General features: G+C 47.3%; 2 protein-coding genes across 4 annotated transcripts in view; one reads left to right on the forward strand and one right to left on the reverse strand.

Annotated features, from left to right (window-relative positions):
* Positions 1–1,377: 1,377 nt before the first annotated feature.
* LOC149360287 (neprilysin-11-like) lies at positions 1,378–24,872 on the reverse strand. Its single transcript, XM_089572253.1, has 6 exons — positions 24,846–24,872; positions 14,761–15,152; positions 11,671–11,845; positions 8,178–9,413; positions 5,047–5,379; positions 1,378–2,211 (listed from the first exon to the last, which is right to left on the reverse strand). Exons 1-6 carry the CDS (start codon positions 24,855–24,857, stop codon positions 2,077–2,079), a joined length of 2,283 nt encoding a protein of 760 aa, XP_089428379.1. The 5' UTR covers positions 24,858–24,872; the 3' UTR covers positions 1,378–2,076.
* LOC149360288 (cytochrome P450 3A14-like) overlaps positions 23,205–26,198 on the forward strand; it is a 42,864-nt gene continuing 39,870 nt past the window's right edge. For all 3 annotated transcript variants that reach the window (XM_089572251.1, XM_089572250.1, XM_089572252.1), the window contains exon 1: positions 23,205–23,379. In XM_089572251.1, coding sequence (XP_089428377.1) covers positions 23,237–23,379 — 143 coding nt within the window. In that variant the 5' untranslated portion in view covers positions 23,205–23,236. The remainder of the gene's footprint in view (positions 23,380–26,198) is intronic.

Here is a 26,198-nt window from a genome sequence, read left to right on the forward strand (position 1 = left end):
GTGGAATGTCGGAGGCGTTTCTTCTCGATGTCGGTGGAGAGGGCGTAGCCTTGAGTGGGCTAAGCGATGCCTTCTCCACTGGCGCGTCAGTGGCGGCGCGTCATCGGAAAGTGCTCGATGCTCCTCGAAGCCAGTTCCAGCGCCGGACCAAATGGCGACGCGCGCCCGGAGTGGGAGGAGCAGATTTGCACGTTCGATACGGAGTGTATGGGGCCGCCTGACTTGGCGGGAAGGACAGAGAGCCGTGGACCGCTGTCGACTAGCCCGAGCCGCCGTTTAAGCTTCAGAGAAGCACGCCCGCTGGACTCCCGGGACCACACCGTTCGCCCAGCCACGGTCCAACAAGGCAGCGCGCGCCAGTCTGCGGGACGGCAGCGTCATGAACCTCTGGTCGTCGGACTATCGCAGTGGCCGGTGAACAAATTGGTTTTGTTTGTCTTTCTCTTGTGTTAGTGCACTTTAGGTGCAGTGCACTCTCTCGAGTGTAACTTTGCATGAGTTGCATTGTTTTGTCAATCGCTTTGTATGTGCCTCTACTAGTGATTGTGAAAACCTCTGTGCCGTTTCCAGAGGAGACGGCACTGAGGTTTTCAGCAAACAAAACAGTTTGTTTCCCGGCCACTGCGATAGTCCGACGACCAGAGGTTCATGACGCTGCCGTCCCGTAGACTGGCGTGCGCTGCTTCGTTGGACCGTGGCAGGGCGAACGGTGTGTTCCCGGGAGTCAAGCTGCTATCTCACTACTGTGGCACCTCCCCTGCATGCTCCCTGTGCGGCGACCCTCACGCCACACTCTTCCACATCCTTTTCGGCTGCCCTGCTGATAGTCCCCCGCAGCGACAGCCCGCGTTATCAAGTTGGGAGGACTGGGAGGTTGCGCTCTCGTCTATGGATCCGCCACCGCAGCTTGCTGTGGTGCTTCGCGGTGCCGACGTCATGAACAAACACCAAATGAACGATCCGACGTAGAGTGGGACCGTGCGGTGGTCCAGGGACCCAAGGGCGGTATCTTCTCATTGGTGTATAAAGTTTGTTTTATTTGTGAACCTCTGGCTCCGACCCATTCTCTGGCTTCCGACCGGCGAAAGCTGGGCACCAAACGACCGAAAACCTCTTGTCACTTGGTGGCTGGTCTTTTCATAGCTTGCCACGCTGAGTCGAGGCATCTGCTTGATTCCAAGACCACTACCTCCACGCGCTCTAAGGGTGTCTGGGAACGCACGCTAAATTGCGCGAAGTGGTGACAATTATATTAAGACGTTGTTTCGATAGGTGGTGCCCACAAAGAGCCTGAAGGCGTTTTAAGAAAATGAAAAGAAACTGCACCAAAGAAACAATGTAGAATGTTTATCACAAGTGGAATTGAAAACTCAGAGATCTTTGAGGGTAAAGCTGAGGAACAATAAAAAGAAAACAAGCGATAACATTCTAGCACATTACAAAACAAGAACAAACAACTTTCATTGTCCCATCATATCACGTCACTTTGTGCGTCCGAAAATTGTGCAATATCGGAGTCAACCATTCCCCTACCCACATTTTGCAAAAGAGCAGACCATAGTGCTATGACTCAGAAAAGATAACTCGAAGCTGAAAGCTCCTTGTCACACTTCTAAGAAGCACAGAACTTGTCCTTGCGTTCCACCATACACATTCAAGCCACAAACCTGAGTCCTTGTGATTACAAACTGCTAGCAACGCATTGGTTGCTAATCAGATGCGAGAGGTCCATTTCTTATGGCTCTTAGCTAGCCGAGCGAGGTTCATACTCAGGTGTCCAGATTGTGAAGTCAGTTCAAAACAAAACCAAACACCGGACCCTCGCAGCATGGCCTATACCTTGATAGCGACGGGACAGAAAGCACATCCTGTTAAAACACCAATATAGCGGGAAAATGCGAACGCAATTTACAAGAAGGCGAAAATATTTAGGAAAGTTTCGACATATCTCAGAAGAGAACGACTACGCCGTATACGTTCTCTTACAGGAGCGGAAGCTAAAGTGATATCTAGCGACATAATCAGGAAATTACTATTGGCTATCAAGGAGCACAGTTAGGGGAATCCTTCAGACAGCTATGGGGGCGCTGTTGTAGAGGATGGGAGGAAGTCGGGCCAAGTAAAGTTCGCGAAAAGCCGGTGCTGTGGTCCACACATGAAAGCACGCTGGAAGTGGATGGATGCCGGCAGAGCCATGTTGCAGATGGCAACCTGAAAATGCAAGAATATTAAACATATTTTGCGAGCGTAAGCCGCAGAAAGCTATAGAACAGGAAATAAGCCGAACTCAGTTTAAGCAGCGGTTCAGTGTTTTCTGATTTAAGGAAGCTACAATTTGTGGGATTATTAAATAGGGTCATAATGGTGTAATTATAAAATCGCTCAAAGAAGACTGGGTAGGAAGTAAAAAAAACAACATGTGACCGGTGAGATCCGAATCCGCGACCTCCGTGTTTAGCGTCCGAAGTTCGATTAAATGAGCTTTGGCGCCGGCTGTTCAGTCGTCCGGATTGTGTGGTATTTATGTCGAGTTGCGTATAACATAACCTTGAGAATCTTCAACAGTCCCGAATGAGAATGCATGAACAGGCGCCATGTTGGTATTATGTTTATACGAATATTAAAAATTTTAATGCTCTTCTAAGGGTGTAAATAAAATACTCCGTATACATGAAGTAAAGTAAAAGCTTTTGACGGGTGTACATTACAGGAGAAGCTATTGAGTCCTAGTTGGCCGTTTCCTTTTTTTTTTTTGCTAGGGGTGCCACCCTCGACCATAGCGGCGGACGTGGTACGTCCTCTATTACCGCGAGCGTGATGTGGAACGTGGTCGAACGAAGAGGGCGGGAGCTATGTGTGAATCCTTTCATGTTAGACATGGCGTCAAGACTGCCAGTAACCGAGGCCCTTATTGAGCTATTAAGCAGATAAGGGAAGGGAAACAAGGGGCATACTACGACTTATAGAGGGTGGCTATTGCGACGAGTTAAGTGCACTGGAGAGGTTGGTTTGCCTGAAAGCTTCTCGAAAGCGCATGCATTTTGGAACGATTTCGCAAAAATTTGTTCGGCCACAACGCCGATGGTCACCGCGTTTTCGATGCTCTTAAAACTGACATGTATGCTACGTGCGGCGGGCTACACGCCTCTCAATAGTTAAGGAGCCTGACAGAAATACTTAGAAGTTAGCTATTAAATATTATTTAACCACACTGCTGTTTAGCGCATCATAGCTGTATTTTGATGTAGTGCATTCTTGACAGTGCTATGCCGAAAAAATCTATTTCCTAACTCAAAAAGCCTAGATTTAAAAATTGTGAAAATCTTAGGTGAAACACCCTGTATACGATAAAAGTCAAGAGATACGGAAACAAGTAGCTTAGGGGGAGAATGTTTTCGCTTCTTTTATAATTTCTGCAGAGTGCTATAGTAATAGTGCAACTATGACCTGTACATAACATATAGATTTGGAGAACCTCCTGGGCTACTTCAACGTGTTACTCTCTTCCTCAGTGTTATGAATGTTATGTGCACTATAACATCGCGATGCTGCGCCTGGTATATGGAACGCCATTTTGAAGACTGGAGCGACATCTCAATGCACACAGGGAGACAATCTCACTACATCGTGCTCGACAGCAGAACTGGGCCTCCGTAGAGGGCTGATGCTTACTTTCATCCCTTCTTGAACTTTTGGTGCTTATTATTATTTAAAAAAGTACAGTATGTTCACAAACAAACCTAAAATATTTGCTTGAGCGCTCCCTTCCTGTAGTGGTAACGGCACACGAAAATGCCCTCAGGAAACGCTGCTACCTGTCATGCATGTAGGTAATACAATTAAGGTGCATGGAATAAAAGAAACTTTTGAGATGATAACGACAAAATGTGTACATAGCCAACTATCATTCTTTTCCTAAAGAATACTGGACAAAGAAGTTGGTAGGAGGGTTTCATTTCAACAACCCATTTCTGAAACCCCTTTCGTCGAGAAAACTGTTAAAGGGGAGTTTGCGTTGGGTGGCAAAAGTTCCAGCGTCTGCTCGTACAGTGTACACGTACCATCAGTGTAACGGGTTTTATGGGGGACAAACTATGACCCATCTTTGCGACCAGTATGAACTGCTGACATGACTCATCGCTTACGAGAACCTGTAGTGGCAGGACCCTAAACGAGTGAGGCGCACGCTTTTTAACGTGTTTGAATTAGCATTTACGAAAGCCTTCCACCGTCCTTGAGTAGCGCCCGCCCGCGGACAGCAGGTAAAGGAATCGAAAGAGACTGGCAGGCGTGTCCGAGGAAGGATGATGTTGATGCCGGCCGCATTCAAAGCCTTGATACCATGGTACAAGATATCACCACGTGACCAGTGACTAACTTGCTTCACTGCTGTTGGAGCGCGTGCAGATCGCGCATGGCTGCCGGCCTACTGCACGGTCCGAAGCTCTGTCACAGCGTTTACCATACACTCGTAATTGTGCCCTGGTTCAGTAACCACTGGCCAATGATAGTGTATTTTCCGGCACTGCTTGTGAGCCAATCGTGCAATATATATTATTAATAGATTTACTGACTGATGATGCTTTTCATTAAACGCTACACGATATCCAGGATGCCCAGAAGGCGTTTAAATAATACAGACGCAGAATTTATGTACGTGTTCAAAGCGACTACGACTGAAGGGATCTCTGAAGCGCATGAAGGAGGCGTAAATAATAGTTTTGGCATAAGAATGCATTTCAATGGCTATTTTGTTCGAAAGTGATGAGGGCCAGTGTGCAAACCTAGAAAAACAAGGTGGTGGAGGGTGGAGGAGTAAAACTAGCCATCGAAGCCCCTCTTTTTGCAAACATGAGGCGCGCGTAGATAACACATTGCATGGACACTTTAAGTGTTCGCACAGTTTGATAGGTTTCAATGAGTGATTGCGCGGCAATTACACAGTGTGCCCGCAAATAGCGTTGCGTGAAGCAGCAAAGCGAGCTCTGAAGTTCTCCAACCAGGAGTGAACCGCAATGTGCACGAATAAACATACGAAGAACTGACCATCCTGAGGCGCTCTCGTCCGGTCGCACCACAGCGCGAGAAGCACGTGAGCAGGAAGAAAAGCTGGTCCAGTGGGAAGCCCTCGAACTGCCAGTGCTCGTCAGGGTAAGACGTTGCTTCAGTGAACGGCCTGGCGGCGGTATCGGAGTGCCAGTCCGTCATGCCCGGTAGGTAACTGGCGGAGTGAACCGCGATGCTTGTCAGGGACACGTCTTGTAACTCCCCAAAGTTTGCGCCGGGCAGGAGTCCGCTGGCTGCGACCAGCTTAGTGAAATGCCTCACGGCGTCCAACGCCGACAGAGCACCTGGTTCTACTTGATTGGCGTCGTATTCCTGGTAGGTACGAGAGCGACGAAATTATTTTGGAGACTTGTTTCAGGGACAATTTTCGCGCTTGCCGTACTCATCTTAGTTACAGTAATAGCAAAAAGGAGCGCTAGCAGTACCAGGTTTCCTAACGTTTAAAGATTATGAATTGAAGTGTTACCGCCAAACAAAATCTTACTGATTCGAGCTCAGCCACTGCTAAATTCAGAGGCGTATAGGTGGTTCTGGATATCACTCACGAAAGTGGCGTGTACGTTTCGTCTGCAGAACGCATTGATGGTAGGCTTTAAATTGCATACAACTAAAGTGCCATCAGCAACACCAGTTCAATGACCAGCGTTGAATTCTACATGTAGCTAAATTTTGTAAGAGTCTACACACCAAAATCGTAGCCTCTTTTGTTGCTGATAATAGGTGATTATGCAGAATCGGCACCAGGCATTTGTGTCGATGAGCAGGAGTCGCTCTTCGTATCCAGAACACGCTTTCAGGCAACCCTGCCATTCGGCTCCATTGTTCGCCTGAAGCACTTCTGAAGCCGACCTCACTGAAGTGCAGATCAAGCCAGAGACTCACTGCGCTAACAAGTCATTAACATAGGAGAGTTAGTTTACTCTTTGTCGAGTCGAGCTACATCTCGTCGCAATATCTCAGACGCTTCCATTTACCGTCCTACAATCTACTTCGCGCAGGAGAGCCTGAGCGGGAGCTCTGGAACGTCGGTATTCCTGTGCCACTTTCGCGGGCAGGGAGAGCTCCCAGGCTGTTATAGAGTAATGCACAAGCGTAACTCCGCGTAGAGTCAAAGTTCACGCTGAGAACGAAACCCATTCCCAAACCCATATTCTTCTTTAACATACACTCCTCGTCTGTTGTATGCTTAGTCCCAAGCTGGGCCGTGCAGAAAGCCACCCATGGAGCGAACTTAGCTGAACTTTCTATTTGCTAGAGGAACTACACTATAAAGGAACTGGCACATAGTGAACAGAAGAGATGTACATCCTAAAGGTACTGACGCGTAACGAACAGAAGCGCACAATGCATGCCTTCGAATGTGCTCGAGTAACGGCAAAGATCGGCGCGTGATTGCGATTTTCTCTCCATATCCCTCGGAAGCCGCGTTTCCGGCTACTTCATAAAGGGAAAAAAAAGTATGAGGATAAAAAGTAGGAAGGAATGTGACGTCATATGCACAGCTTTTGCAGGCATCTTCATCCCACGCCGCTGGCTTCGTTTTCGGGGGTCCTTTTGGAGTCTTAATCTGGAAATTAGGCCCTCCATAGTATACTGGTAGAGAGGTTGGTTTCTGGTGCTTTTTAGTAAACCGTTTGGTTTGGTTTATGGGGTTTAACGTCCCAAAGCGACTAAGGCTATGAGAGACGCCGTAGTGGAGGGCTCCGGAAATTTCGACCACCTGGGGTTCTTTAACGTGCACTGACATCGCACAGTACACGGGCCTCTAGAATTTCTCCTCCAAAGAAATTCAACCGCCGCGGCCGGGATAGAACCCGCGTCTTTCGGGTCAGCATCCGAGCACCATAACCACTGAGCCACCGTGGCGGCTCAGTGGTTATGGTTCCATCAGAACCTTCAGAGGCTCTGATGGGATGCGCTACGCGTATTTTCGTGACAACTAGATTGCTTCGTTTACAAATGTTGCATTGTGCTCAGTGTTTTAGGTGCACTAGAATAAAGTGCCCGTAATGCCTCCATAAACCGGTTCGTCAGGAATGCGGACAGTACGCCCACCGAGAGAACGAAAGCCGCCGACGGCGTTATCCGTGCCGTTCTTGCATCCCACTACGTAGTATTTCACGAAGCAGTCGTCGTGAACGAGACTCACTTCGAGGAACAGAGAGGCACCCTGGCTTCCAAAACGCAGGAAGCTAAACCGAAAACCGGCTAGGAGCTACAACTGCCTAGCCATGAGAGGGCCTCTTTGTCATGATGCTTTTCAGGTGATTTTTATAGATGTTACGTGCACCTAATGCTCTCTCCTAGTTTCTTTTATTGCGAAAGCAATACTGCTCGCAGTTTGAGCCCTTCAGCGTCGTCCCGGCGGTGTAACCACGTTTGACCTTTAGTATGATCTCCGCTGTGACGTCACGCCGGACGGAGAGAGATAGAGCCCCAACTCTTCTCGACGCCGTCGTCCCAGCGTAACCACTGTGCGCCGTGCCGCAGCTGCGCGCCGCTGCCGCGAGGAGGCGCTCGCTGTGATGACATCACGCCAGACGGAGAGAGCGAAATGAGCTGTACTTAGAGCCTTCCAAATCGGGTCTCCACTGCCGGCAAGTACTGACTCAGGCGCTTCAGATAAGTGAGAAACCGGTTCAGTAGCGCTGTGGAAGATTGCCTCTTCGAATTATACTCTACTCCGCCGGATTGGTTAATTTGCACCCTAGTTTTATCGCCGAGCGCTTTTTGTTCCCCTTGAGAGCGTCTATCTATAACATTCGCGTCCTCATGCAGGCTATCTCGCCGCAGCGGCCGCATTTCGGTGGAGGCGAAATGCTAGAGTACTGTGCACTCCTCGATGTCAGCGCACGTTAGAGAACCTCAGGGGTCGAAATTTCCGGAGCCCTTCACTACGGTGTCCCTCATAGCCTGAGTTGCTTTGGGACATTGAACTCCAATAAACCAAACCAATCCTATTCTCACAGGTTAGTTACCATTTGTTCTATGGTCAAATGAAAAGGATAAAGAAGTCAATGATAAGGCCAGTGCCATATAACCAAGGACTCGCAAACGGACCTTGCGTGTCCAATCGTTGCGTCTTTGTTTAGGACAGAATCAGTACTTGCCTCGTAACGGCCATTGTAATACAAGGTGAACCAAAGAAGCTGGTAAATTTGTCCCGCCAGAACGGTTCCGGCTATTGCAGCAGGAACGGCCTTTGGGTACCAGGGTTTGTAGAGCGGCCAAGAGGTCAGGTAGTTGTCGAGGATTAGGTCTCGTCCCACGAGCAGCCGGTACAGTCGGACCATGCAGACCCCCGTCACGTGATAGATGCTGTGCTCTGGCCGACGCAGGGACTGCTTGAAGAACGCAACCGTGACCTCGGCAGCCCTCCGGTAGGTGTTAAAGAACGACCGGTCTGTCTTATTAGGCAGGTAAATGAACGCTTTGTCGATCATATCCCATGTGCCGGTCATGTTGAAGGCGTCAATGCCTATTCCTGACATAGCTGCGAGCACCATTTTTTCGGTAGTCTCGCCATAAACGCGTGCCCACGCACTTATTAAGCGTAATGTCAGACGCATCATGTCCCACATGATCGAATTGTCTCCCTGAGCGTTAAGAGTCAGCTGCCATCTCACCATCGGTATCACAGTCTCTAAGGCGTCGATGCACTGTAATATGCGATGGTTCTCAGCGCTGCTTTCTCGACCCATGTCCACAAGCATGGCTTTGGTCAAGTACGGGGAGAGCATGGGCGACAACTTCCAGACTATGTATGCACCAAGGAACATCTTGAATCCCTTACGAAGGCTCTCCTGACTTAGAAGCGTCGCGTTGAGCCGCGCAAACAGTTCCGGCTGAAGGTTCACAATTTCATCCGCGGGCCAAACCTGCGATTCGTCAGGCAGGTAGCCGTTCACTGCGCGCCGAATATCAGGATCATTCAGGCTGAGGAACTGCGGGACGGCATCTTCACTCCAGAAGGCGCTAACAAGGTCCGCAATATCGAAGTGCGTGTCCAACACATCGCGGATTATGGCTGAGTAGGACTGGCCTTCCCCGCCCACAATCTCGGCGCATCGACGCAGGTAGTCGGCCGCCTTGTTCTTGGCCAATAGCGCCTCGATGTCCCGGATCCATTCGATGCAGCGTTGCTCGAGCGTCGTGTAGATGGTGTTCTCGGACGGCCGTGAAGGGTGGCGGCCCACGTAGAAGGCCCAGAACACGGGCATGCCGAATTGTAGTGACGCCCGCACGAGGATGTCCAGAAGTTGGGGTCGCGTCGCTTCTGTGCTGCTTGGCCATGGGAGATCCAGTTCCTTGAGATATGCTCGAAGCTTTTCTCCGCGACCCTCGGGCTGCGAATGATGCGCAACGGTGGTTTCATACGCCAGGCCGCGCTCATGTGCGTCTGCGACTGCCCGCCAAAATCACAGGTGTAACGGCCACCCATACACGCGATGAGATGAGAATAGTGCCTGCAATTGACCTCTCACGCCCCTTTGACGAAACCTACTTCAGGGCACGACTGGATTGCCCAATGTGTGCAGGCGGCACTCTCTAGAGAGTGCCAGTTCTGAAACCTGGATCTCCCCAGTGGCTGAAAGCTCACCCCCATGTTATGTTCCGTACGTTATGCTCTAGCCTCTCGTGTCGACAGGCGTTTTCTTACAGGAATTCATTTATCGTAAGCCTCTTCTCGTAGCTTTATATATATGTTATCGCTTGTGCACTATGCGTTAGCCATTCGGTAGCTAAAGAGACTTGCGAAAATAGCATAGCTCCGAAAGGTGTAGGTTTGATTGGTGATGTCGAATCTATTCGGATCCCAGCAGGAACTGATGTGACATCTCTAATTTCTTTACTGTCTCAGTGAAGTTACCTTTGATGTTCCTTTTTAATATTTTCACTTGCCTTGATTAGTTCAGCCGACGTTTCACATTCCTTTAAAATGTGTTTGTTAAGTTTTAAAATACGTGCGCACTCTTAGATACATCATCTTGGTGAGCACTGTGCGTGCTTTGAATAGCCGTGATTAGATAGATGTATCGCAATAAGCGTCAGCACAGTAAAAATAGCCCGAAAATGCACATCGACATAAGAAGAAAAACACGATAGCCGATAAGAAAAATGAACGCTGGCTTTCAAGAAAGGGAAGCACACTAACTGCTTCATTTCATGGCGTACATCCGCATCACACGAAGAAATAAATTGAGGAGTGAGTTAAAAACTAGATAGATAGAGGCGCCGTAGTTGAGGTATGGGGATATATTTCGACCACCTGATAATACTTGAACCTTTTTTCACATCGCAAAGCACGAGGGCGTGTTTTTCATTCATCCTCCATCGAAATCCAGCCACGTCTGTCTGAATTACCACAGGGGTTCTCGGGCTCAGCATCCCGAACAAAACTAAACACTGAATAGGACATGCGAGTTACAGCTGCCTGGCAGCTGAAGGTTTTAGCCATCCTTCACTTTTATTTGTCTTTTTGTCCTCGTCATCGTGATGCTTCGAGAGATACACGATCGAAGACAGAAATTCGTAATGCGAAAAACAAAACGCGGGGAAGAGGAACGCAAGTGAAAGGGAGTCGCAGCCCTCATTATGCAGAAGGGCCTTCTCCAAACTTGAACTGTCATTGTCGTAGTTAGAAAACTAATTTAAATCGGCATGTTGCGCCAAAACGACGGCAACGACATCGTAAAAAAGGAACGCCGCGTATGCTTTGCGAAAACATTACGACTGCTTCGACAGTGAGAGGTAGGTGGATTGCAAAACTGTGACGTCAGCGTCCGCGACAACGGGAGGCGATGACCTGCGCCAGGCGGTTTGGACGATAGTTAAAAAAAGTAATTGCCTCACTTTTGGCGGAAACTGAAACTGCGCCGTGAGGTAGAGGATGACGGAGAGAGTGGAAAGGGGAGACAAAAATAAGGTCCTCAGTGGAGGGCTCCGGAATAATTTCCACCACCCGGAGTTCTTTAACGCGCACTGATATTGCGCCGCCAATGAGTCGATTTGGTGGTTTGCCACTATCGAAACGCGCCCGTCGCGGCCGGAACTGCACCGCACAGAATCACCGGACTCCATCTATGGCTATGGGATAGGCGAATGAAACTTCGTTGGACCGTAGGGCACACGCGGCAACAGCCATGCAAGAAGACAGCAGGGTTCTTGTATGGCAGTGTGGTTGAGTGCCCTGGAGCCGATGTCCGGTAACGACCCTTTAATACAAGCTGTTTTTTCATATATCGCTCTTCCCCGCCGCGGTGGCTCAACGGTTACGGCGCTCGGCTGCTGACCCGAAAGACGCTGGTTCGATCCCAGCCGCGGCGGCCGAATTTCGATGGAGGCGAAATTCTAGAGGCCCGTGTACTGTGCGATGTCAGTGCACGTTAAAGAACCCCAGGTGGTCGACATTTTCGGAGCCCTTCACTACGGCGTCCCTCATAGCCTGAGTTGCTTTGGGACGTTAAACCCCAATAAACGAAACGAAATGATACATATATCACTCTTCAATTCCTTCAAAACCTCTCCGTACCCTACATGCGCAGACGCTTCGGAGTCACGAGTCTGCACAACAAGCGGAGGCTTCGTATCCACTTCACTCACCCGGCTGAGGCAGCGAAATATGAATCCTGCTGCCTTGTCCTTGGCCTTGAAGGAGTGCCGAGGGATTTTATCCAGTAGAATGGCCTTGATAGTGCCCCACGTGAAGGCGAAGCTGTACTTGTCCAAGGGGGCCAGGAAACGGGTTTTCTTGCTGTCCCAGCCGCCGCACACGTGTCTAACGAGAGGGGCGGTGAGGGTTGTGGCATTTTATTAGTGATATTGCGAAGCGTGTGCACAACCGCGGCCAATGCCTTGAGCATCGTTATTCGATATCGCCTATAATATATTCATGCAAAAAAAATCTCTGGTGCACTGGCGACTAAATGAAAATATACATGCATTGTTTTCTCTCCACGTTATGCATGAGCAAAAAACTGCGCAAAAAACTTATTCAAAACTGCCCTCCTTACAAAGAGAAGCGCGTGGCGTTCCCTCTCTCGCACCGGCACGCAGTACGAGCCCTGTACATTTATAGTACGTGGAGTCAGGTCGACACTGCGAACCGACCAAAGACCTTGTATCACTTTGTATGAGAAGTGCAAAGGTGGCTATTTCCATTTGTCTCCATCAACGATGGGAGAGGTCAGGCACAGCATGACATGTCCTCGAACCGTAAAAAGCAGCAGAAGTACACGTAAAACGTGTACAATACAGAATTATACGCAGGGGAACGCAGGAAAAATAGAACGCAAAAGAAAAGAAAATGTAATGTACAGACGGCCCAATCTTAAGCTGTGGTGTGCGATGGCCGCGTATTCCGTGCTCCTGCTGCTTACGCGAAGTAAACTTGCGAAAATACCAAATCTAACTACCGCCTCACTAAGGCCGTGCTTAATATTGGGTTCTCCGCAAATTTGCTTCGGGGCAAAGTGCAGGAGCGCAGAAAAAGCGCCCACCGCGCACGCAGCTAAATATATGGCCCGCTGTATAGCTTGTACAAAACAAAAATATACACAAGACCTAATTAATTATAAGTAAAAGTATACACACTGAACTCATCTTCTTTCTTGCGAAAGAGAAAAGGTGAATACAAGTCTCCAAGGCGTAGGTAAATTGGTTATAACATATTAAACAAATTTCTCAAGGTGGTAAGTGCAGTACTATGAACAAAATGCAAGGAAAAATGAGGACACAAGGGTAATGCAGCGAACGAAGGTGACAACAAAGCACTCACAAAAGTATGCATTCCTGAAAAGTGAATTAGGCATAGTTTTTGACTATGCGTCAAAATACTCTGGACGAAAAACGGTACACTAGAGGAACAAAATTTTCACTTGATTTGGGTTAAGACCAAGGGTATCAATGTTACCCTTGAGGTAAATTTTACGTAGATCAGGAATTCGATATTTTTAATATCTGGAATCCGTCATTAGTCCGGAAAGAATGCACTTTCTAGAACTTGGGACTGGAATGGGATGAGTAATGTTTCTGTTGGACTAACTGTGCGGCTGTGTATATGAACATTCAATAAGCAGCGGCATGTTTAAAGATAATTATTTACGCCTTCCAGTCTGCGACTGGTTCCGTTATTGACGCTGTGCAGCGTTTTGGGCCAGATTGGGGAACGGTGGCTGTCGAGCAGTAATTCCAGCCGTTTTGAAGCGGTGAATTTGAAAAAGTTAGGAGTGCAGCGGCTACAGTTTTTTGGAAATGAGACCAGCTCTAATGTTATTTCTTTCAGCACTTATTAACGACTAAAAGGAAAAAGCGAACAGGGCCACATTCAACAATATATTTTATTATGGAATATTACGATTGTTATTTTTACTCTGGAATATGGAGGCGTTGCTAGGAAGATCTAAAATTAAAAACCTACACCTTTCCCAGTTGAGGACACCGAACACTGGGTAGGTTACGTCCCTTTGTTGTTGATGTGTGTTCGCCGGAGCTCTTGGTACATTCAAAGGCTTTCACTGCAGGACGTTAATTTCGTTGAAAGTTCGAGGTTATGAAGTTGAGTAAAGATGTTACACACAGGCTGAGTGCTCAGAATATGAGAAGAGAGTCTCTTCGCCCGCGTTTGCGTCCTCCTCCTGTCGGTCGTCTGGATTGAACTGGCCCCGTTGTGAATGACTTCCCATTCCTGGCGACTGTCGGTGGGCTCCCTTCCTTGTACATTGTAATGTTACTTTCCCATTAACGGCGAAGTAGCTTAGCACTGAAAGCGATGCACAAACTGTCCTGCGACGTACTGACGTCACGAACAGCTGTAGGAATCTGGGAGGAGTGTCGCCAAGTGTGCGTCCCTTTCACGCAGTTTTCTGGCATATGAAAGCGGATTCCTGTAATAATGACCTATTTTCTATGTAGTAAGGCTAAGGAAACAGTCTCAAGTGAAATAATTCCCTTTCAGTGTGGCTTCAGTGCACAAGGTCGCAAATAGGCACTTACGAAGCACCACACCGATCTCCATAGAGCTTCTTGCAATCATTATGAAAGCCTAAATAGAGGCGAATTAAGAGCACATTGACGCGGGCAATAAATATCAAATAAACTATGGAAGACATATTTACTAAAAAGGTTTCAGGCAAAATTTTCACGACTCTCGTGCTGATCAATGGTAACAAACGTTTTGAACACGTTATGCATGCCATTTGCAGAAGTATGAAATTAGAGATGTAAGGAGGTGTGAACGTAGGGGTCGTAATGTTCTAATTCGGTAATATTTTGAAAATACCCTCGGCAATCGAAACATGCATAAATATTTGTTTTATATGTTTTATTTTCATTCAACCGACATAATTTCATAACTACTGAAATATCTGAGTGTTTTCACGTTCCCTATAGCAACAAACTCAAGGCTGGAAGAAACTTATATTAATGTTAGGCCAATTACAACTTATAAACGTATGATGCTTGGCAGCCTAGGAGGCTGCCACTGATTGCGCAGTTCGGATATTGCAGAGGATGCTTGCCTATAATTTTGTGCTACACAGCTGGATCATACTGCGTGAACGAATCAGACTGCAAATTTTACTTTCTACAAGTAGAACAACTATTGTCATAGTGCTCAAATAAATTAGGAAAATACACTCAAGAGGGAGAGTATGTATGCAAAAGAAGAAGAAATGGTGAATGACGATAGCCCACCCGTAGAAGTCGTCGCACGGGTGCAAGCTAGAGTTGAGCGAGCGGCGTAGGTCTTCGTCCAGGGAGTAGCAGGCGCCCTGGCAGTCGTTGATGCGCGCCAGGAGCCCGGCGACAGGGACGAAGAGCGCCGTCGACATGGCCAGGCCCAGGCCGAGCACGAACGAGGTATAGCGGGGACAGCGGCCCGCGTGCGAACTGTCCTCGGGAGGCCATGGCTCCCGCAGCAGACCGTCGGAGTCCGCCGCAGGGTCGGGGGGTCGCCTCGGTGGCAGCTCCGACTCCTCCGTTTCCCGCTGACCCCGCAGCCATCTCCCTGCCGGTGGCTGCCCGTAGGAGAGGCTGGGAACACCTGAGCCCTCGGCGGACTCCATGAACGGTTCTGGTCTTGGTGCCTGCGTTTCGAGAACGAGAAGTCGGAGGGCTGGAACGCCGTGGCAGCAAGCTCCAAAGTCTTCTTCTTCTGCGCGTGCCGCGGGATGGCGGGTGCGCACGCCGATAGACAGGCCTTGAACGATTCTGCTGCATATTTCCTTATTTAGGAAAAATGCTGTTTTTTCCTCGTTTTATGATGAAAAACTATGGCCGTGTGAAGATACGAATTTTTCTTTTGCAGAATCGAAAAATATCCCTTCGAATTGCTCAACGAATAAAACTGTAATCGCTGTAAATTATGCAAGACATATGAATATGACCTCGTTTTAGAATAACTGCCGAGTTATTTATAAGAAACTGTAATAAAGCGCGCTGTGGTTTCCTTCTTTTATATTGTCCACGACTTTCAATAACCGCGCCCGCACGAACTCCACATATTATGCAAGATTAGTCGTAGCGACAACAGCATGGTAAGGTGTCGAATTAGCTTAGACTTGAAGAGGGAACAGAAGAAACTTGTGAAGCAGAAGCCCATTAATGAGTTAGTGGTAAGATGGAAAGTGCAGGTATTCAGGATGTCGCTTAAGAACAAATATTCGGCTTCAACAGATGGCGGCAACCTTAATGTCCAATTTATGAACGACAGCCTAAAAGCCATCACTGCGGAGTGCACAGCACAGGTAAGCGGTATGATGGCTCGAAAGGTCCTATCTATGAACGACAGCCTCAAAGCTATCAATACGTAGTGCACAGCAAATGTAAGCGGTATGATTTCTCGAAATTTTTCCGAGAAGCTCTCTGGAGGCAAAAACCTCAATAATAAGATCTAAGACATGAAAGCATCAAACGCGACAGTCAGTATAGAACGGGCACAGTTATCAGTGTTAATCAATAGGCGCATGGTCAATGTCATGAGGACATTTAATATGGATAGAATCAAGCTAGCTAAAAAGAATAGAGGAGGCTTAATAGCGGTGAAGATAGAACTAGGCATAGGCAAAGGTCAGGTTATGTGTTAAGAGACAAAGAGGGGAATGTCATTAGCGATATGAATAAGATAGTTAATTGGGCCATGGTAGCCTGTTTTCGCGCACATCCTCCTTTTGCTTCTAATTTCCAACACAATAAATTACAATTCCAGTTGATTAAGTGTGCTACATATTTTTAAAACGAATTTTTTTTCGTTTCTCTCGCGAAATGCTTGCTGGTCTGGCGACCTCTGATCGCTGAGGTCGCAATGGCGTATCCGCGTCGCGTCGTCTGCTGCGCGCTGTTGGGTGCGTTGAGGTGCTTGCATGCGCACCGTGGACGGCAGCCGCTCAAAAAGTTTTTTTCAGCTTAGCGAAACAAAAAGCATTTTCCGTGTTTTTTTTTCCGAAGCTTTCATCATAGTACGCGAGCTTAGCGATCCTTGGGAAAGCGGACCTGCTCCTGTCGCCCGTTTTCTTATTGCTGAGGAAACAAAAATCGATGCACCGCTTCTTTATTATTTACACTTAGAAGCACGTTGTTCACATGTTATGAGTGTGGTCTCTTTTGAGCAGTTGAGTGCTCCCGTATGCGAAACGTAGAACGTGCTGGGCATATCTTTGCCTATGCGCACCGTGAATGACGTAGCGTAATGTCGCTAGCCGAGGTTCTTGTCCGCTATTTGTCGGCTATTGCCTATGCGTTGGCACTGCTTGAAAGCACATCTTCGCTGGGGCACGCTCGTCACCATAAACAAATTTTTAGTTCATAAAAAATCATACCAACGGGCCCCTCCCAATACTCTTCTGGTTCCCACTAAACTCACTCTTGACGCTAATACGATACGCGGTCGTTGGTCGTGCTAGCATCGTCGTCGGTCTAACGTGACAGCTAGACCGGTGCGTCGACATCATCTGCATACCGACCAACCCATCGACCGTCGACCGGCGCCGCATCGGCTTAGTGTGACGGGACCCTACCTACTCCAAAAAAAAACTTCATTATTGTTATCACTTGTGCGGCAGCAGTCACTAATATATGACGGACGACTGCTACTTCGATCGCCCGCGTAAGCGCCGGGCACAAGAGACCTCACATTCCGGAAACGATAGCAGACGACATTGCTCCGTGTATGCCCTTGTGACGTCACCAGAGCATTCAATATGGCAGTCACTGCCGGTGGGAGGACTTTCCCGGTCTCAGTTTTGATCGCATTTTTTGAAGCATACAGAGCGTCCTGGGCACTGAAATTTTGGAAAATGAACCATACTCTCTTCTATTAGTTGCTCAAGCACAAAACTGTAATATGAAAGTCCACCATATCATGGCCCTTTAAAGCAGCACAAATTTTTATTCAAAGCTATACAGTAGCCGGTGTCACCAGAACGTAAATGAGATAGGCAGTTTAATGAAGCAATGCGACATCCTGCGAGTAATGAAAGAGGAACTAAAGAAAGTCTTAAATGCAGAGGGGAAAATCAGCTGGTGAGGATTAGGTAACAGCAGATCTGCAGAAGAAAAACTAGCCACCCTCTATATGCGATGACTACTGACCTCGAGGGTACCATCACCTTTGAATAACGCTGCATAAGTATAATCAATAAGAAAGGAGATGTCAAGGACTTGAAAAATTACAGGCCGATAAGCTTACTGTCGCTTGCTTATAAGCTATTTACTAAGGTAATCGCTAATAGAGTCAAGAGAACCTCAGACTTCAATGGACCAAATGAAAAGGCAGACTTTTAAAGGATACTTAAAATATTCACACTGTCAGTCAGGCGGTAGAGAAATGTGTGGAATATCACTAGCCCTTATATATAGCATGCATAAATTACGAGAAAGAATTTCACTCAGTAGAGACCTCAGCAGTCATGCAGGCATTGCATGATCAGGGTGTAGAAGAGCTTTTCGTAAAAATAGTGGAATGTATCTGTAATGGCTGCAGAGCTACCATAGTCCTACATAAAGTCATCACTAAAATTCCAATAAGGAAGGAGGCCAGGAAGGCAGGCACGATGTCGTCAATGCTATTCACCACCTGTTTACAACAGGTGTTCAGAGGCACGGATTGAGAACAGTTGGGGATGGGAGTTGATGGAGATTACCCAATTTGTTATTCGCTGACGACATTGCCTTGTTGAGACACACAGGAGATGAACTGCAAAGTATGATCATTGATTTAGATGGTGTCACAAAATTCGGCGCAAGTTTGAAAAAAAGAAACAAAAAGCAACGCCGCCGGTTCTCGCCGGCGCGCGTCGCAAAACGGGGGAGATAGTGTAGTGTGCACTACAGCGCGTCCGAAGAGGGACACCCGATGATAAATTTAGCCTCTGTGTTCTCACCCGGCTGAGTAAGTTATAAAGTTGAAAGGATTTAAAGTCTGCTTCCAGTAGCAACCATCGTATGCTGGAGTCGCTGGTAACACGGCGGCAGACCTTCTGGCTCAAGAAGCCCGGTCCTATCCATGTTCAGTGGCTGTCCCAAGGATGAGAACTTCGCTAGGCAGCTAGTGATGGAACACTTTTCTGAAACTCTGCCACTTTTGCATCTTGTGTGCGTTACCCAAGGCTTGTCGCGCGACGGAGCCACTCTCTTGTATCGAGTGCGCACGGGCTCTGCCTACACGCCTGTATGGTTGCAAAATATTCACCACCCACTCACCTATGCATTGTACATTGTGATGTTGTCAGTGACGTGAAGCATGTCGTTTTAGCATGCCCGTGTTTTTGTGGCGAGCGTTGGACACTCATGGAAAGCCTGAGGGCACTGAACGTTTCCACGGATGATTTCTCACGCATCGCGTACCTCGATGACTCCTGAACTAAGCCACGATATAGTGCCACGATCACTGCAGGAGGTATCAGAGGACACTGGTCTTTTGAGTCAGTTGTAGGGACGCAATATCTTAAATCAGTTACTCAGGCGCAGCAACTGGCGACAGGCCTCAGTAAGGCTCATCCCACCTACATATTGTCACCCTGTAGTGACGGCAGTCCAGCGGTCGGGAAGTACACCACCAAGACTTTCAAATGAAGTTCTTTATTTGGGCTGACTTGTGCCCGCAAAAAAAAAAAAACAGCACAGCATCGGCGTAAGCAACAAACGTGCTCGTCAGTCGTCGAACTACGAATGCCCGCTACTCGCGGCATGGTTCACTTTAAGGCCGGCAAGGAAACTTCGAGATAACAGGTCGAGATCATCTAGAGTAATCTGGAAACACGTAGATGCAGTTCTTCATGGCTGTGATCAATCGAGATTAGTCCGGTCGCTTCTCGCATAACAAACAAAAATAATAATGCCCCGTTCCTGCGGACTTGTGCGCAAACTAACGGACACTAGAATTATACGCGGCAATATATACACCACCACCACCACCACCGTGCTTTAAAATTCAGAACGAATATAGAGAAGCCCGAGAAGCTCTTCCTTCTTCCGCAATCTTTTCGCGCACACAAAATAGGGAGACGGTAGCCGAATTAGCCACGATGAAAGTGGCGTATACGCTTTCCTAACCCTTGCTTCGTCTGCTCGAATGCGCGTGCGGGACACGGTTAGGCGGCTATACGCCTCCAGGAAGAAGATATTACTGTTTTTTTTTTAATTCGTTCAGCATTGCCGTGTGGCTGTGAGGGCACAAAGACACAGAAGGCAACTGCTTAGTATGCACGTTTACCCCAAAAGGCAGCAATAAAACTCGATGGTGGTGATAGCGATGCGCACGCTTGACGCAACGATTTCCGCGGCTATTGACCGCGCTCTATGTCAGCGTGACTCCGACGTGACTCAGTGCTGCGTAAGCGGTTGCGAACGCGTCGGAACATTGTAGCGTTAGTGCCTCGTCACTATATTCCATACCAAAAAGCCGTATCATGCACAGAAAGAAAAACATTTTTTTTATTCCGACTTTTCTCGCTCTAACAAGAAAACGATAAATGTTTCAAAACATTTGAAATATAATCTGAAATGTAACATTTGAAATGTAATGCACTGTCTAAGTTTTTTGGAGAAGCCGCAGTACCTTCTGGCGTCATTTGCAAGGAATATGAGAAATGTGGAACTCTATCTTTATTACAATTTTTTGTTGCCGCATGGTTTGGTAAGTGGCGGAAATACGACTATCGGGAGGACTTGGCGGGAAATAGAAGGAGACAGCTGAAGAAAACCCATCGCCTTTCCTCCGACCACCTCATAGGCGACGCCTACTTAGACCTGAAGAAACAGGCGCTAAAAAAGTGATACAGTAAACCGAGCAGATGCGGGAAAGCACGTGTTTAGCCCGGTTGGCTCATGTTTTAGTTTTCTTGGTCGTCGGAATGTCTGATGACGATATGAAACGCGGGATACGCTCTGATCGAGTTTATGCTGATCTAATCTATTCGCGCCACGGAAGGAAGTTGGTGAAGACGACGATTTACTATGCACTGCGCGAGAGTGGGCTGCAGTGAGTGTGAGGTTGTACTGCCGTATTCCCAATCTAAGTTTCGGTCTGCACAGGTCAGGTTTGGCGCTATCTGCACTCTGTGCATTTTTCCGTAAGCCTGAATCTATCGTTCATTTTTGGCTCCATTGTCGTCGTTTCACCTCTTTCAGAAGAAGACTGCTGGAGTTGCCCTTACAGCATCTTGGCCTTAGTTTGAGCAACCCACTCTTGCAATCATTTGGCGCCACCACGCTTGGGCTCAGCCACAGGTCTGTTTATGACGCTGTTGAAAATTTATTGCTGGAATCTCATCGACTGCCTTGCTAAAGTTTACAGTATTTTCTTTTCTATGCTTTATTACATTTTGAATGATTCACTTACTCATTTTTTTTCTCTTTCTCTCTCTCTCTTCAATCAAAACTCTTATCTCTTTTCATTCCCTGCCCTCCTTGTTGTAGAGTCCCTCGGTGTTGTTCTCCCGTCTGGTTTTCTTTTGCCTTTATTATGTACAGGTGAATAGCAACCTTTGCCTCCCCATTCTTGGCCGATCCCCCAGGGTGGGTATGGGCCATCTTTTCAAAGGCTAATAACAATAACAACAACAACAACAACAACACGAGGTGTCGTCGGCTTCGGCGATAGCATATTGCTCTGGTACAGTGGCCAGCGAAGCTGTTCTGTTCGTGGCGAAGTTTTGTCGAACCCCATTGGCGACAATGTTTATTTTATTTCTGTACAGGCTGCCGCTATGCTAGGGTCACTCTCACGATCACCTTCTCATTGCCTACAGCTGGCGCGGCGCTCCTGCCAACTCATCCGACCTTCCTTCCACTGGTTGCAGCTTGCGTGACGCTCCTCCGAATAACCTGAGTTTACCCGAGTTACCCCGAGGGTTGACGAAAGGTTTTGTTGCGGAAGCAACACTACTCTAGGTGTGAGCGATTTCGCGGAGCCCCGGCGACCTCAAATGCGCATCCGCGAGGAGCGATTGACATCAGAGCAACGCCGAGCCGCCGCCGACTCCCACGCAGCGCGGGCGACTCATAGGCGCGGTCGCCGCTGCGTCAGCAGTCCATTTTCCAGGAGGAGTGACGTCACATGGCGCACAGCTGCGGCGCTGAGGCCACTGCCGACACCTCCGCTACGCGGGTGACTCAGAAGTGCCGCCGCCGCTGCGATTGCGGCGCCGTTCCTTCCGCAGTTCTACTCGGGACGGCCATTGGTCAAACCAAAGCGAATTTTTCTGGTCCGGACCGCGTCAAGTAATGCTTTCGCGCTAAAAAAAACTGGAAGATGTTTACCGTAGGTAAACGGAGTAGACGTGTGACAGGATGTGTTCATTCATGATTTGAAAGGGCACTTAATCTCCGCTTTAAGGGTAGGACGCTTTTATTTTAGTGAGTTAATGAGCATACATGCAGAACTGGTCTCTCTCTACTAAATTCATAGAACGCCGCGAGTCGTCATACCACTACCGGCACAGTGGCGCAGCGGTTCAGCGATATGTTCCACTGCATTGGCAGGAGACTTTCTATAATAGCCACCATTAGCAAATGTGCGAGCCATTTTGCTCTTCCGGAGCTAGCTCTTGCGGCCAATAATTACTCGTAACTTAATTGTCACCTGCCAGGTGCAGGTTGTGAAGGCGCCACAAGGTTATGGGACCTAGGCGGTGCGATACCCGCCTACCCGCCTCTGGTGCTGCGCTACTCCGTACTTACCCGAGTTTGTTGCCACTGCCTGCAGCTTGCGCGGCGCTCCTCCAAACTTACCTCAGCTTACCCGTGTAACTCGGGTAAGCTCGGCTTAGATCGGAGCAGCAAACATGACAAGACGATATCATAACACAAGCTTCTAGCTCAGCGTTGAAAAGTCTGAAGTAGTGCTTTCACATTACACAACAAATGCACTTGGCGAGACTTCATGCATATTTGTGTCAGCTATCTGCACGTCTGTAAAACTTTGCTTGCCCATATTTCTCACTGATGATGCCCGGCAACATCCTCGACTTTAGTAAACGCCAACTCCTGTCCCTGTGATAAAGAATGAATAGAGCCTTCGCACTTTATTTCAGTGCATAGACCAAACAATGAACGCCTTCATAACGTTCAGTCTGTTGCTGCCCTGATGCAAGAAACAACGTACAGAGCAACCATTTTCAATAGATTAGAATTCTCGTAAGGACAAGTTGGTGACCGTTCATGTTGATTGCACAGCGCGAAACTCACAAGGGCGAAGGACACGAAGCAGGAAAGTCGTCCGTCCTTCACGTTTCGTGTCATTTGTCCTTGTCTCTCTCGCGCTGTCGGGTCAACATTTTTAATGCTTGTGCGTGTTTTCTAACTACACATTTATTTTTGCTGTTATACTCCCACTAACCTGTTTTCTAAAAAGGCCGGTGCGCAGAAAAACAAGTGCTTTTGACGGCCTTGGTCGCACACGACACACAGCTGTCGGAACGATTATCGTGGACCAACAGTTTCATAATTAAAAAGAGGGTGCAACGTACTAAGCACAGTCGACCTGTACAAGAGAACTGCAAGCGACCGCACTGCGCTCTCTCCTGCCACCCTCTCCCCATTCCAGCGGGAGCATTATCTCGGAGTTTTTCGGCCGCTAGGGGAGGAATTGGCGCTGACATCTGGATTGAGCGTGCTATGGAATGTATATAAAATTTCCTACTCATGACTAGACGGTCACTCTCCACAGTCCATGCAGTTGCGCAGAAAAGAAATCGAGCCTTCTCCTCAGAACCCAGGTAAAACGTGGGCTGCGCGCTCATGTCCAGCGGGAAATATGCCAGTGACGGTGGTACTCCTCCTTTTCGTCGTGCTGCTAGTGGCAGCGCTTTTCACGTAAGCCGCATACGTATTCTATTGACTTAACAACCTGCGCCACTAAAGCGTGTTTTTTGGTTAAACATTCATAGTGAACGGCAGTCTTTTTTGCAGCATTTATGTGCACTACTTGTCTTATCTCTTCGCCATTTGAGTGATATCGTGGTGTCGTGCATTATGGTGCGACCCGCGTTCGTTTCGATTATTTAATTATTTTCTATTTACAGTTTTTGTATTACGTCAAGGCCGAATGAATTTGAGAACGAAATCGTGGCAGATATTAAACAATAAGAAAAATTGAATAGGGTTAACAATATTGCAGCAAGTACAGAGGTATCCACTCATACAATTTTATCAAAAGCGATCTTAAGGAGTTGGTAGCCGTCATGTCTGCTCCCTGTTCGGAGAGGGATTGCACATGGCACCTTGTAAGAAGGACTGTAAAACAAGCGTTTGCTGTGATTCAAATCAAATCAAACTTTAGCTCATGTGCGCTGCTAACATGGGGGGATGAGAAAAAAACTGCTTGTTTAAGCAGCTTGAAGAGTTCACATCCCCCGTAAAGTACAAGGACAGCAACGGCGTACATACTGAAAACTACTAGGTGTAAAAACATTTTTCGAATTATCCAAGAAAACATGTTAGCGCTATCTTGAGTGCGCACAACTGAATTTAGTCAAAAATAACAAATATTCGCATGACAAAAACAATAACAACATTAATTCACAGGTAAAGAAAAATAAAGAACACGAAACACGGACAGAAATTGCAACACTCGCGTCAGCCATTTTAATCCTACAAAAAATGTTTATGAAACTATGAATACCCGACATCAGTAGCAATTTGGTGAAAGTAATTTAGTGTTTTTGAAAGCAAATAATGTAACATGGAGACGCAGTATATGCTTGGACAACGGCTTTGTAGGAATGATTAGACAAGATGCAAATGGATGGAAAGAAGGGATGTGTTCTAATTGAAAATATAAATGATGAACTATGTTACGAAAGAGACAGATGCGGTGGATACTGAGGCATTAGGGAAGAATGGTAGATTAAGGCTTGAATTCGTTGAAAATTTTATCCAGCGTTTGTGTTAAAACTGGTGGGGATGACACCAATTGAAATATATTCCTGGAACTTCTGGCGAAGCGCATTTTTTTCAGCGTGATGTTAATGATCGCAATTTTTCTCACATCACAACATTTCATCATATCAGTCAATATATCTGCAGAGTTTCGGTCGGGACGCTTGTACTTCCGCTGTTTATTGCCATCCCCTTTGTTTCCTAAGGTAGTCCTCACTAGTCGGAGTGAGCACGAGAGGAGATTTAAAAGCAAGATATTGCTACGAATCGGAGGATTAGATAGCTTCAAATGATATGTTCGCAACAAAATGTTACAATATTCCGCGGTAACCTCACAATTAAAAAAAAGCTTTCGGAAACGCTTAAGCCTCGCCTTAAGAATGAAATTCGATAGCGCTCACTCTTTGTGCCATCCATGTGACGGCATCACTCGGCTCTGCTACTAAAGGACTCTGTGCGCAATGGAAACTCTCCACACAGCTTCCTCAAGGACAAGCGGTGACGTGACACTCGCGCACAGCGTTCCTGGTGGCCTCCGCGAGAAATGGAAAGGTTGTGCAAGGTTTTTCCCGCACTAAAGACGCGACGAGCCGGGGCCGCCTTAGACGGCACCTACGGCAGCGACAGCGCAGTGACGATGACGATGACGCCGGCTTTTCCACCTCACGAGCTCGTTACGCTCTCAGGTTAAAAGTGATGCCCAAGAAAGGCGGACATCATTTCTAAGGAAGGAAGATACATGGACAGCGCCTTAATGTTTTGTATATATATATATATATATATATATATATATTTATATATATATATATATATATATATACGCCGCCGCGGTGGCTCAGTGCGTATGGTGCTCGGCTGCTGGCCCGAAAGACGCGGGTTCGATCCCGGCCGCGGCGATTGAATTTCTTTGGAGGAGAAATTCGAGGCCCGTGCACTGGGCGATGTCAGTGCACGTTAAAGAACCCCAGGTGGTCGAAATTTCCGGAGCCCTCCACTACGGCGTCTCTCATAGCCTTAGTCGCTTTGGGACGTTAAACCCCATAAACCAAACCAAACCATATATATATATATATATATATATATATATATATATATATATATATATATATATATACACAGGGTGTTTCACCTAAGACTTTCTGCAATTTTTAAAAATAAGCTATTTGAATTAGATGCGCGCTTTTTCTGGCATAGCATTTTCAGTGGTGTAGTACATCATAATGCAGCTAAGGCGTGCTGACTAGCAGGCCTGTTAACCAATATTTAATAGTTAACTTTTAAACTATTACCGTTAGGCTCCTTAATTATTGAGAGGCATGGAGCCCACTGTAAGTAATACCCATATTAGTTTTTAGAATTTCGAAAACGCGGTTACCCTTGGCGCTTTGGCCCAACAAATTTCGCCTACATCGCGCCAAAATACATGGGGTTTGAGAAGCTTGCAGGCAAAGCAACCTCTCCAGTCAACCTAACTCGTCGAGATAGCCAAAATTTGTTGGGCCACAGCGCCGAGGATAATCACGTTCTGGAAATTCTAAAAACGGATATGGACATTACTTACGGTGGGTTACATACCTCTCAATAATTAAGGAGCCTAACAGTAATAGTTTAAAAGTTAACTATTAAATATTGGTTAACAATCCTGCTAGTTAGCACGGCTTAGCTGCATTAAGATGTACTACACCACTGACAATGCTATGCCAGAAAAAGCGCGCATCTAATTCAAATAGCTTATTTTTAAAAATTACGGAAAG

This window comes from Amblyomma mixtum, chromosome 2 (genome assembly GCF_055824585.1).
Source record: "Amblyomma mixtum isolate Tamu chromosome 2, ASM5582458v1, whole genome shotgun sequence".
Classification (NCBI taxonomy): Eukaryota; Metazoa; Arthropoda; class Arachnida; order Ixodida; family Ixodidae; genus Amblyomma; species Amblyomma mixtum.